We start from the raw sequence: 13343 nt of genomic DNA, 5'->3' as shown, positions 1-13343 counted from the left end.
CTGTGGTTGTGGCATTGGTAATGAGACCATGAGCAAAAAAATCATAATTTTGTTTCATACTTTCTTGGAGATGCCCTATGATGTATTTTTGAAGGCACTCAAACTAATTTCAACTTTGAAACAAAATGTAATTTCTGTTCAACTCTAAGGGGAATATAGTAAGTGATTTAAAAAAAAACCTAAGGGTTTTATTGGGCATAAATTTTTAGAAGAGTGTATTTGTAGAAGCAAAAAATCCACGGAAACTAAATGCCAGAAACTGGAATTTTTTGTGTATCTATGCTATTTGCTTTTTTTTTAATGTTCAGATTCAAAAAGATTTATGTCATTTAAAACAAGTGAGGGTTTGGCTTATGAGTAATTGGATATCATAAGAACATTTAAAAACACCAAAAATTAGGAGTTCTTTCCCACTTTCGTCACTTCCTTAAAACTGTCTGTTTCTAGCAGGATCTATACTATATTTGACATAATTAAGGAATTCAACTTTTCAAAAAATATCTAGCATATAATATTGGCATAGATGTCAGAAATGTAAAAAATCTAAGAATGCTCAGGTGGTAAGAGAAACAGGCGAGCAATCTCAGGTGAAGGAGAAAGAGAAATCGGAGCCCGACATAAGTGTATTTCTTGCTTTTCTTGTGTGTATAAAAATACCAACGAAACAGACACTTTGAACCACTTCCAGTTACAGAATTGTAACCCTGCAGGTTGAAGCTCATCGTTTGTTCATAGATTTGGTTTAATGCTCTATTTAAAATAGAAGTGAAATGTAAAAGTGAAGAACTGAGGACAAGCTTAACAGGAAGCAATGGAGGAGAGGTCAGGGGGCAGAGGTCAACTCGACAGAGCCTACTTTTAATCAGGTTGATGAGCAGGGACTCCATTATACTGTTAGGCGATTTATGTCAGCCCAAGAATTGTCCACCATGTTGTATTTTTTTTTTAATTTTGAAGCAAGTGTTGAAATTGATGAAACAAAATTGACATTTATTAAAATATACTGATACCCATGAATGATTTTTAATTTAAGATCTTGAACGAATTGAAGTCAAAACAAACTCCTACAGGAAAGCACAACGATACGGACAATCTGGCAGCCTCTGGTGTTCCCCTCACAGAAGAACCAAGAATAACCAAGACTTATTTTATCTCAGTTGTACACATACAGGTAGCTGGGCACAAGAGATTAATGGTTGGGTGTGTGCATCCAAGAATCCTGGCTTTTTTTTCACAGTCCTGGTATTCATCAAAGTAGAAGCAGGGGTTCACTGAAAAAAAAAATTGGTAGTGTTATGTGATATCACAAGCACTAAGGAGAGATCTACTTATCAAGGATAGAAGAGCTCTTTTAATTGCTCCTTATTTAGTTAACATGAGCTGTTTCTCTTTGGATGTAAAATAGGTGATGTAAAATGCTTTCTGTGAAGGAAAACCTAAGATTTCTATCTGGGTACAGAGCAAGTTTCTTCCACAAGCATTTCTTTACTGTAAAGACCACAACCAGCCAGATTAAAGGTGAATAGTTAGTCTGCAACTAAGTGGGGGTAGTCTACAGTGGCCATTTTGAAAGTCAGTCTTCTGAGGTTACTGGAATACGGTAAGATGTACGATGGATGGAAGGCAACAAAGACACCCAGGAACTTTCTAGATCACAGAGAAATCAAAATCTCCACTTCTAGTAGTGTGTTGCTCAAGATTTCCATAATTAAAGAGTTTTAATCTTGTGGAGTAGAGATAGTATGAGATTTCATACATAGACACTCTAATTTTCGCGACTACCAAACAGATCAGTGAGGGAAGGGTTAGCACAGAGGATGTGGTTATACTTTGAGAGGAAGGTTGCGAGGAAACTCGTAGAGGAGTAGAAAGTTGCTTAAAGCCTAATTTAAAAGACTCCTGATTCCCCATCCCCCATACAGGCCCCATGTCCTGGGTCAGCTTTGCGCCATCAGAGATCTGTAGCACTTACTGCATAGCTTGTCTTCGCACTGATCTGGGCAATCTCCACACCAAGAGCCCTTCTTGTAAGGCATGTTTATCATGTCAGGATCATTTCCCCTTAGAGAAGACACAAAGAAAATCATGTCTGGTTAAAACCTTGTCACTGGGAAGTGTAGACATGTATAAATGTTCTGTGTACAGTTAACTTTTAAAACAAATCTTAAAAACAGGCTTGAGGTGTGATATATATTTTAAATGTGCAAATGTGATTAACAAGCATTACCAACAATTACCACGTCATAAAACATTTCTGTTAAGAACTGGGCCCTCGGAAGTGGCACTGTAGCTCAAGTGGTAGAGCACTCGCCTTGAGCTGAAGAGCTGAAGGACAGTGCCCAGGCCCAGAGTTCAAGCCCCACGACCGACCAAAAAAAAAAAAAAAAAAAAAGAACTGAAGCAAGACAGTAAAATACATGTCATTAGCACCCATGAGAACTTAGGCAAACTTATTTTAAAGGTATGGTTATTAACAGATAAATAAGGAAGTCTTGCTGGGTGCCAGCGGCTCCTGCCTGTAATTCTAGAGACACAGGAGGCTGAGATCTGAGGATTGCAGTTTGAAGCCAGAGCAGGCAGGAAAGTTCATGGGATTTACCTCCAACCACAAAAAAAAGAAAAGCCAGAAATGGAGCCTGGGGCTCAAGTGGAAGTGGTTAGAGCTGTATCTTTGAGCAAGAAAGCTCAGGGACAGTGCCAGGCTCTGAGTTCAAGCTCCAGGACATATACACACATTCACACTCACACACACACACACACACACACACACACACACACACACACGTCTTAAATTGTTGGATATTTAACTTCATTGAGTACCATGTCAGGAGAAGCTTGATATGAGTTGTCTTTTGTAGAAATGACTGGTGTGAATAAAATATTAGCACAGATAAAACCACATAAGTGTTGGGGGTAGAATGAATGCACAGATGCTATGAGTCCTCACATCAGTGAGATAAAGATCTATTTAGTTAACAAATAACATAAAATATGAGGTTATGTCTTTATAATTTTTGAGATATCACGTGTCTGCCATTTTATTCCTAGAGATGTGCCGACCTTGAAAATGTTGAAATATTCATTTCTGGGGCCTAATGCATGGCAGCCTAGTTCTTTTAGGAACCTATAGGCGGAAGACAGATGGAGACTGGCTCTTACATACTCATGGCAATAGTGGCAAATGTAGATGTACTGAGGCTCCCTGTTTTTGCGGCACGAGGCAACTCCACAGCCAATAAGATAAGAGGACGCCCAGACCAGCTGGAAAGAGAAGGGACAGGGTCACTCATACACCGCAATGCCCATGTCATTCATCATCCACGGTGGAGAGGAGCCACGCTCTCTCTAAGGCTTGCTTCCTGAATGACATCTCCAAAACACACAGAAACAAGAGTCCACAAATACAAGTCTAGAAAGCCAAGTTGTAAATTCTCCTTAGGAAGGAAACACAAGGGCTTCTTGTGGACTCACTCCGAGGCTCAATCACTCTGCCCGTCAATCACTCTGCCCTGTCAATCACTCTGTCCTGTCAAACCTGTACTGCAAATCCATCATGGGGGAAGGCTGCTTGGTGCTTATAAGAAAGCCAAAGCAGAGCCCAGAACTTGCCCTTTGGTCTGGGAAGAGGAAAATGTAGGACAATTCTGATCATCTGGAACTTTTGGTAGAGATCAAAAGCAGAATGGCATTTGTCAGAGGGTTAAGGAGGGGAGAGGTGAAGAAGTGTGTAATGAGAACAGAGCTTGTTGCGTGAGACATGTTCTAGGAGAGTCATGACATTGTAAGGTACTCGGCATGGTGGGATGTTTTGCTGCAGTGTGGAAATGTTTAGAATGTGCTATATATACTTTGCCACAGTAAAATAAATCTGGGGATGGACGCACCTGACTGACAAGGTGCTATTATTTCCCCTCTTTGTAATTTTTTTCCAATTAATTTACAAACAAGACCAATCTTTGATTCCTCTCCGCCCTCCCCCCGCCCCCCTTGGCTAAAGAAGAAAGCATCCTCTCTAAGTTGCCATTTTCCTTCCTTTCAGAGTCGAAGGAGCCACAGATGATGAGTTGCTTCTTTCTTACCTCCTGTGCATGTCCCCTGTTCCCTGCGTTACCTGTTACCTGTGTGTAATGATTTGTTTTTACGTCGTCATCCATGGTCCACTCCCCGTATTTGAAATGTCTGGACTCGTTGTACCAGGTTTCAATGACCTCCGACCACGAGATAGGAAAAGGCTCCATGTGCACGTTTTCCCCACAGAAGGTATCTGAAAGGATCAGAGGCCAGGCTCACCAGTGGGAAATGCCCTATGGAAAGAGGGCCCTCACTTGCACCACCCAGACAACATCTTGCAAGAGGAGGTGAGCTGAGTTGTGACCCTGCTGACCATGAGCCTTGTCCTTGATGACATGTTGTGGCCAGGTTCGGTGACAAGCGAACAGTAAGCAAGGGCATGTGAGCCTGGAACTGGTCTCCATCCACTGGGCGGTGAGTGTAACTGTCAGCGAGCAGTTAGCTTGAGCCATAGGGACCCCAGCTTGAATGCAGCCACGGGCTGGGTGGGAATCTGCAAGGACCTTGGGATCCATCCTCTCATGGCAACAAGACCTGGCACTGCCCATCACCCAGGGTGGCGGGGAAGGCCTGTGTTACTCCTCGATCATTTATCAGCTGCCTCCAGGTGGAGATTCATTAGGACTCTTTATACTACTTTAAGGTGTTCTCGAGATGTTATTGATGTCTCCCGGGCAGCAAGTACGATTATCGTACAGAAATCACCTCGAATGCACATGCAGAAAGATCGTCTGAGAGTGTTTTGGACAAACTCTCTGTCCTGCCAGGGTTCCACAGCTCCTTTCCAAAGGGAATTCCCACAGGGACGCAGCGGGTGGGCGCCGCTGAGGCTGGAGATGCAGTGCTGGGGTGAAGAGGACGGATGTACCGCTGCCCTGCCTGTGTGTGTCAGGACCTGGGATCTGGGATCAGAGCCCGGAGCTTCCTAACTGCAGCAGGTGAGAGGCGCCAGGGACCTCACCTGCCCTTGCCAGGAGAATCATACCCAGTTTTCTTTTCCTTTATGAGCTGTCACGGACTTCTTATTTTATTGTAACAAGCTGGTTTTAGTCAGGTGGAAGGTTTGGTCCCGGGTTGGGGGCTGTCTGGATGTGGTGGGGACCTGGGGGGGTCTAGTGAAAGAGTTGGGTGACTGGGGAGTGTCCCGTCTCCTGGGACTCCCTGGGCCTTTGTGTCCCTCCCTCTGTCCCCTCCCCTCCCTCCTCCCTCCCCTTCTGCCTCCTCCTCCCTCTCCCCCTCTTCCTGTCCTCTCCTCCCCTCCTCCTTTCTCCTTCCTCTCCTCATCTTCCTCTCTTCCTTGCCTTCCCCCTCTCTCCTCCTTCTTCTCTTCCCTTCCCCTCCCATCCTTTCTTCCTTCCCCCCTCCCCTCTCCTCTTCCTCTCCCCTCCTCCCTCCTCTCCCTCGCTCTTCTTCCTTCCATCCTCCTTTCTCCCTCCCCTTCTCTCCCCCTCCCTCTCCCCTCTCTTTTCTTCCCTTTCTCTCACCCCCTCCACCCCAGGCCCAGCAAGTCGGGTTATTCTAGGTCACCTCGCTCCTAAAGCAATGGTGGCAGCCAACGATGGCCCTGTGAAATCATGGGCCAAAAGGAAGCTTTCCGCGTGTGAGTTGCTTCCTTCCAACATGTTGCCCCGTGACCCCTGGCCCGCCCCCTGACCCCGGGCGCGCCCCCTGACCCCGGGCCCGCCCCCTGACCCCGGGTGCGCCCCCTGACCCCGGGCGCCCCCCGACCCCGGGCTCGCCCCCTGACCCCGGGCCCGCCCCCTGACCCCGGGCTCGCCCCCTGACCCCGGGCGCGCCCCCGACCCCGGGCTCGCCCCCTGACCCCGGGCGCACCCCCTGACCCCGGGCGCGCCCCCTGACCCCCGGCGCGCCCCCTGACCCCGGGCGCGCCCCCGACCCCGGGCGCGCCCCCGACCCCCGGGCGCACCCCCTGCCCCCGGGCGCGCCCCCTGACCCCCGGCGCGCCCCTGACCCCGGGCCCGCCCCCTGACCCCGGGCCTGCTCACTGGACAGCCTTCTCTCCATCGGGTCGCTCTCAGCCAGGTCGCAGTACTGCGCCAGGATCCGCGCGTTGTAGGCGGCTTCGGGGCTCCACTGCTGGAGAAGCAACGGCGCGGCATGCGGCCCCGGCCGCCCAGGCGGGCCTCCTGTGCTCGGCACAGCCCAAGGCTGGGAACACCCTCAGTCGTAACTTAGCTCATGGTCGCCAGCGACCGCTTCCTTCTCAAATGCAGCGAGGAATTGAACCGAGGCTTCCAGAGGACAGCAGGGAGCGGAAGGAAGCCCAGCCATTCTGAGCTGAGCGTGCGTGCAGCGACCCACCACTCCTTCCCAGAGCCTTCGCTCAAAGGGGTTAGCGTGATGTCCCGTGCAAGCCAGTTGTGATATATTCAATCCACAGACCCAGGAAGCGCGAGGCAGCTATGAGCAGAAGCAGCGAGAGTGCCACATAGCTGTGTATAGTGTGGTGTCTATGGAATATTCGCTATGCGTATAGCATCTGTGTATAGTAGAATCCCCAAGTCTGTATTCTAACACCACAGCGTCCATCACTGCTCTCCTGTCTCTCCACCCATCCTCTCCTGCAATAGCTACACAAGGAAGGGTCTGCCCACTCCCCTGTCTAACATGAGGTAAGGGAAGGACAGAAGGAGGCTTTGAAGGGCCAGACGACCAGTGGGTGACAGGAAGAGGAGGCAGAGCACCTGACCAGGCTCCAAGGTGGTCGTGTGCACAGAGTGGAAGCCTTGGCAGGCCACAGCTCATCAGCAGCCGCTCCGCAAGTTGTCAGACTGACAACCGAGCTGGGCCTTCTCAGGCCTGGCTTCCGCGCACACCGCTGCCCCGATGGGGCGTAGAGCACAGGACCCCAGAACGTGGTGTCTAAGTGATTCCCCCAGCAGGCGGGGAGCACTGCTTCCTGCACAGCATGGAAGGATGTGTAAATAGCACTTATGTGTCTATACCCCCATCTGGTGGAAGTTTTTAAGAACTGCTCTTCGGCTTGATGACTGGTGTCAAAAGACAATTTACTAGCTTGAGCAAAGGTTTTACTTGCTTCGAACAAGAGAAAGAGGTAATTTAGTTGTGTGGTGTGTGTGTGTGTGTGTGTGTGTGTGTGTGTGTGTGTGTAACTGAACAAGCAGAGATGGTCAGTGCATAAGATAAGAACACACTGAGAATTCTATTTTACTATTCTATTTTACTCACTAGAGAGGAAAACTTGACTTGCCTAGTGTGCTCATTGTAGCAAATACGCAGAACTAGAACTTACCCAGCTGTCCTCTGCCGATGCTTGCAGTGGGTTCTGAGATGCCCTCGGGTTTGCTTGTGCAGTGAGGATTTATTCCCAGAAGGTGGGAGCCACAGATGCCTGTACTATCTCCTTTTCCTCATGCTTGCTCTCAGCACCGATCGCCTCCCTTCTGTGTGTGCGGAGCCCACATCCAAAAACGGGTTCATGCAAAAACCAGACTACCTTGGTCCAACGTGCAAAGTAAGGTCTCTGGCTTCAGATACCATGTTTTCCCTTCAGTTCTCAAATGTGGTTTTTATTTCCTAGCTGCACTGTTTGCTGTCTGACGACATATGGAAGTTGTTCTGACTTATTGGTAATTTCAGCCTTAAAAAGTCTCCTTCTGTTCTCCACTTATTTATACATAGAAGCTCCCTGGTAGCATCACTGTAGGAGAGGATGGGCAAAGAGATGTGTGGAGCTACTGTCAGGTCCTGGCAATGGCATTCATGTGATTTTAGAGAGTAGCTATCACCAAGAGAGGAAGCAGGAGGAAAAGGAAGCTTTATATACTGTTAGGGGGATGGAAATGAGCCCAAGCACCATGGAAATCAGTGTGGAGGTTACAGGAAGTTAGACCTATCTTCTGATCCTTGGACCTATGTCCCCAGGACCATAAAACAATACACAAGAGAGATAATTGCATATCTGTGTTTCTTACAGCCTTGTTCACAATAGCCAAACTCTGAAATAGTTCAAGGAGTGTGACAATCACTGAGTGGATGAAGAATATACACACACACACACACACACGCACGCACGCATGCACACACACACTCTCACACATACACTATGAACTATAAATCATAAAAAATGAAATCATGTAATTTTCAGGAAAATAGATGGAGCTGTAAGTTGTGATAAGGCAGTCATAATCCTGGGGTCACGGTTCCTCACTTGTTTGTGGAGTATGGACCACCAAACAAGGACAATGTAAGAACATGATGAGATGTCAATGTAAAATGGGGACTCCTCTTGTGTGGACCAGTGAGAGGCAAAGAGAGAAAGGGGCAGGATCCCAAGGAGCAAAGAAGAACAAAGGATGTCTCCTGTGTGTAAGGTTGTGGAAGCATGTGTGTACAGACATCCGTCCGTATACGAAGATGGGATCATGAAACACTGCCGTTTCCAAATGAGGGGAAGAGGAGATACAGGAGGGAGATGGGAATAAGAATGCAGGGTGAGCTTGCTCACCAGAGTGTCCCAGGACTGCCTAACAATCACCCTGCAGGTGTTGCAGCCGCCATCGGACGCGCCGCCGTCCATCTTACCATCTTCAGCATGTTTCTGGCCGGAGGATGGACATTTCTCCTGAATCTGTTGTGAACGTTGACGATTTCATCCTGTACTTCTTGTGTGGCCGTGGTGAGTTGCATATAGAGGGCTTGAGCTGCTTTGGGCTACCAAAGAACATTAAGAATGCCTGTTAACCCTGTCACCTATCAGACGTTACTTGCACACGTATAGACAGTGGGCATCGGGTGTCCACATTGAATTAGCACTCAGGTGCAGCATTCTTGAAGTTTCATAATCCCTCAGATTCCATTTTTCCCATGGTGGGTTAAGGATTTCTGAATGGCAGTCTGTGATTTGCGCTTTCACATTTATAATTTACACTTTGGGACACAATTTCTGTGGGACATGTGTTGAAATTACCGTATGGATTGATGGTGCATTCTCTATAAAATTTCCCCTGTACCCCAGACCTTGCTCTCTTCCCTTCCCACAAAAGCCTCGAACACTTGTCTAATGGTATATTTCTTGAAGAACTGACACTAAGAGATTTACTTCTTTTATTCCATCATCTATCTTTTCATAATTCACTCTCCGGGATTATTGGGTAGTGAACAGCTTGTCAGTCTTTGTAGTGAAGGATGACTGACAGTACATGAATACCGCAGCACCATTTCAGTAGCCTAGAGCAGGTAGATCCTCTGTAATGCCTCTCAATTTTTACAATTTTTACTTTTCGTACCTGGCCTGTAGGAAAACACATACACACACACTCACACACACACACACACACTCACACACACACTTGTTTTCTATACCAAAGCTATGGTGTTTATCTCACCACTCATCATAAAAGTAGCTGGGATATACTAAAGTATGAATTATCTCTTTATATCATTGATGGATGCCACTTAAATATCCTACTGTTTATTACATCAATGAGAATTTTGCTCCTGCTTTGTGATCATTGAAGTTCTTATTTTAAGTACAATTTATTACTTTATTATTCATTTAGTATTGTTACTATTATTATTATTCTTTAGTGGCACTGGGGACCACACCCAGGGCCTCACACATATTGTCCGAGAGTTCTAGCACTAAGCGTCATATATTGATCCTACGGCTAACTGACCCTTGCACCTTTCTCTTCAGTTAGTATTGCCCCAGTTTGTGTTTAGCGTTGATAGATTAAGTTCTCATTCATAATCACAAATTATGTCTACACTATATTATTATATCATATTATAACCAAAAATATTATTATATTCTCCAGTGGAATATTGATGAGTTTCCCTATCTAGAAACAAAACAAAGTTTATTTTCCCTTCCTATTTAGCCAAGGAAAATGCATGGATACATTGTAAGGAAATAGCTTTTTAACATCTGTTTTTCAGTTTACTCTTTCTTCCCTCCCTCCCTCCCTTCTTTCCTTCCTTCCTCCATGTTACTGGGGCTTGACCTTAAGTCCTTTAGCTCTGGCTTTGCTTTTTCTCTCAAGGCTTATGTTCTACCACTTGAACCATACCTCCATTTCCATCTTTTTGCAGGTTAATTGGAGATGAGTCTCATGGACTTTTCTGCCTAGACTGGCTTCGAACTGTGATCTTCATATCTCAGTCTCCTTAGCAGCTAGAATTACAGGAGTGAAACACCAGCACTCAGCTTTCTCCCCCTCCCATTACTCAAGAAAATGGAATTGACATGGGCCCCTAGGATTAAGTGGAATAAGGTTAAGTTGAAGCCCTGCCACACCCCCGTTATTTAGCCTCGACCAGGTGCCAAGCTGCCCTACCTTTGGGTTCATTCCATTGTAATATGACATTAATAATAGTTCTTGCTTGATAGTTATTGTGGGAGGCAGCTGAGTGATTGGTGTAGCCCCTTGATCGCTTGCCTCTGTCCGTGTTTTGGTAAATGGTTATTTATTATCCTTAACTACAAGGCAGTTTTGTGCCCCAGAGTCCTTACATACCATGAGGACTCGTGCATCCAGAAACCCAGGCACAGCAGAGAGAAACAAGATGTATTTCACTGACATCCCTGCAGAGAAACGCAAAAAGACAAAAGGCGGTATGTTATTCTCAGCTCACGAAATAATGTGTTCAGACAAACTTTTGAACCACGTTTACTTGTGTTCACACTTTCTGCCAGGAGGGGGCTACAGAATTCGGTCCTCTAGGTCAGTTATGGGGCTCCAGGAAAGCATTCAGAAATACGATGGAAAGGATAGTGGACTCACTCAAACATGAACATCTCAGTCCCCGGAATCTTTCTATTGGGTCGAGAGCTATTGCTTAACAGAGGGTAAAGCAGGGAGATTATCCCGTGCTATCTGGGCGGCTGAAGGTCATCACAAGGTTATTGAATGTGGAAGAGAGAGCTAGAGGAGGCCATGTGGAATGTGACAGGCTCCACCAGCCAGCGCTGGCTTTGAAGAGAGAGGAAAGAAATACAACAAGGAAAAGTCAACAGAGTCTCCATTGGTTTTTACAAGGGCACCGTGTTTGGACTCCTGACTTCCACACCCATGTATGACAGTGAATTTGTAGTCATTTGAGACACTAGACTCATATAACTCATTATACTTCAAGAGAAAAATGCAGAGAAGAAATCCTCAAGATGAGATGAAAATTCTTCTTGTCCATAGAAGAGATATGTGGTGTTGCTAATATGTATCTGTGTATTCCAGCTGAGATATTCTGAGATGTCTGATGGTTCTACTAGGAGTAGTTGTCAAGCAGCCAGATAAACCAGTGCTAATTCATCTTCTTTATTTTTATCTGATATAGTTGGCTAGCTCTAGGGTTATTAATGATAATATTAATAGGGTTTTTAAATTTCATTGTCACCTTTTTACATTCTATCAAGTTTCTTTCTGATTTTGTCCTGGGGAAAACAAGAGACTACAAATGTGGGTTTAGTTTTCCAGGACTAAATTTTTTTAAGAGAAAGGTAAATATTTTTTGCAGAATGGAACAGTGCAGAGTGCTCATGACTTTTCACCCAGGGCCACTTAGTCTCTAGCACTCTCTGACACTAGGAAACATGTTTATTATGAGGGAAACCATAAATCAATTCTGAGAACAAACAAATGCCAACAATCACATTTCTACCCTCCTCCCCTTATTTCTTTCTTTCCCTCTGTCTCTGTCTGCAGAGACATATATGCACACTCAAAGACTGGTAAAATGTGTATTTCCTTCTCTTACCTAATCACAAAATCTAGGAAAACAAATAATTTAATCCAATTTAATTTAAAAAGCAAAATCAAAAACGTTTTGAGGTGGGTATTGGTGGCTCATACCTGTAATCCTAACTACTCAGGAGGCTGAGTTCTAGTTCTGAGGATCCCAGTTCAAAGCCATGAGGACAGGAAAGTCTGTGAGACTCTTATCTCAATTAATCACCAGAAAACTAGAAGTGGAGCTGTGGCCCAAAGTAGTAGAGCACTAGCCTCGACTGAAAAAGCTCTGATACAGCACCCAGGCCCTGCGTCCAAGCCCCATGACTGACCAAAAAACAAGGGTTTGAAATATAGTAGAGGTTGTTAATAGACATGCACAATGCCACAGTAGTTCGATAGAACACATATATTCACACCCATAGATTATGCTTTATTCACCTATGAAAGGTATATATGTATGTGTGTATTTAAATGTGGATATTTTAAATGCAGATCTATCTTTCCTCTGTCACAACTAGACAGAAAACTTGGTGTTTTATAATATGAAGAGCTTAAAGAAGTTGATATAATATTATGGAGAGGTGACTTCGAACCTTCCAAAAATGGAAAGAAAACCTAGACACTTCCATTACCTACTGAGATTGGCTGTAGCACAATTTGTGCCATCTGGAATTAGACTGCCTAAGCGTGTTTGATTCACCCCCAATAACGTGTTAATTGGAATAGGCAGGAAAGCTGAAGAAAATCTGCTGAGAGAGGAACTTCGGATTTGTGAGCCCAAGTTCTGACTTCGGGATTATGGACGAGGTCCTCATGGAACATAGGACACAGACAAAGCAGGAAGGCCATCTTTGTCCACTTACAGCTCAAGTAGCCACTCGAGGTAACAAACACAAGGTGGTGAAGTTAATAGTTAGACCCCTTTTGGAAGTATTGTCAGCATAGGAGAATGAAAATGGAATCCAGAATGTCCTGGGTATTATCTGCTGGCCCAACAGAGGAGATACCAACTCTGAGAGTCTGGATGTGTCCAGAGGACATAGCTCAGACATGGGGTCATGGAATGAGGCCATCAATGGCGAGGGGTGTGGTAATCAGAAAACCCTGCTGAGATTGGAGCGGAGTTTGGAACTGCAGAGTGGGCTGGAGAGGCTGAATAGAAGCCGAAGGGATGGAAGCGTATGTGGTCGCGGGTCAGCCTGAGGTTTGCTCACTGGAGCCTGGGGACAGGCTGTGTCCCGGGACCTGAGCAGGACTGTGCCTTCAGGATGGGCTAACTGGGCCTCCCTGGAGTGGAGACTGCGAGTCGGAACAGTAACAGTAAGAAGGCCGTTTAACCCGCATGTGGTGGAAGGTACAGGGGACCCCAACGGAAGCCAGCTCTTCTGGAGAGGTGGATCGCAGGGGGAACAATCATAAGCATCCCTCACTGGGGTATCAGTTCCTTTCTAACCCAAGTGGTTCATGCACTACATGCAATTTTAGCAGTTTTAATAACGTCAGAAAGTCGAGTTGCTTGGCTCTTTCCTGTAGCCTTTGTCTTCCTTGCTGACAAATAGA

The 13343-nt window shown here is 45.9% G+C and overlaps 1 protein-coding gene across 1 annotated transcript; it reads right to left on the bottom strand.

Annotated features, from left to right (window-relative positions):
* Positions 1 to 1143: 1143 nt before the first annotated feature.
* Crisp1 (cysteine rich secretory protein 1) lies at positions 1144 to 12449 on the bottom strand. The gene is made up of 8 exons (XM_042671878.1): positions 12416 to 12449; positions 10572 to 10639; positions 8638 to 8766; positions 6078 to 6168; positions 4119 to 4264; positions 3164 to 3261; positions 1973 to 2061; positions 1144 to 1271 (listed from the first exon to the last, which is right to left on the bottom strand). The coding sequence occupies exons 1-8, from the start codon at positions 12447 to 12449 to the stop codon at positions 1144 to 1146; spliced, it is 783 nt and encodes a 260-aa protein (XP_042527812.1).
* Between the last annotated feature and the right edge of the window lie 894 nt (positions 12450 to 13343).

The sequence above is a fragment of the Dipodomys spectabilis genome, unplaced genomic scaffold, assembly GCF_019054845.1.
Source record: "Dipodomys spectabilis isolate Male_0828 unplaced genomic scaffold, ASM1905484v1 ptg000669l, whole genome shotgun sequence".
Classification (NCBI taxonomy): Eukaryota; Metazoa; Chordata; class Mammalia; order Rodentia; family Heteromyidae; genus Dipodomys; species Dipodomys spectabilis.
This window is presented reverse-complemented; position numbering and strand designations above follow the sequence as displayed.

Bases quoted from the DNA above. Each gene is read 5' to 3' on its own strand.
- Crisp1 (XM_042671878.1), bottom strand. From the start codon at position 12,449: ATGGCACAAATTGTGCTACAGCCAATCTCAGTAG. The intron at 8,767-10,571 runs GTATGTAAGGAC...GTTCTTTGGTAG, and splicing joins TGGATGCACGAGTCCTCATG to CCCAAAGCAGCTCAAGCCCT. The intron at 2,062-3,163 runs GTATGTAAGAGC...GTCTTCTCTAAG, and splicing joins ATTTGCCACTATTGCCATGA to GGGAAATGATCCTGACATGA.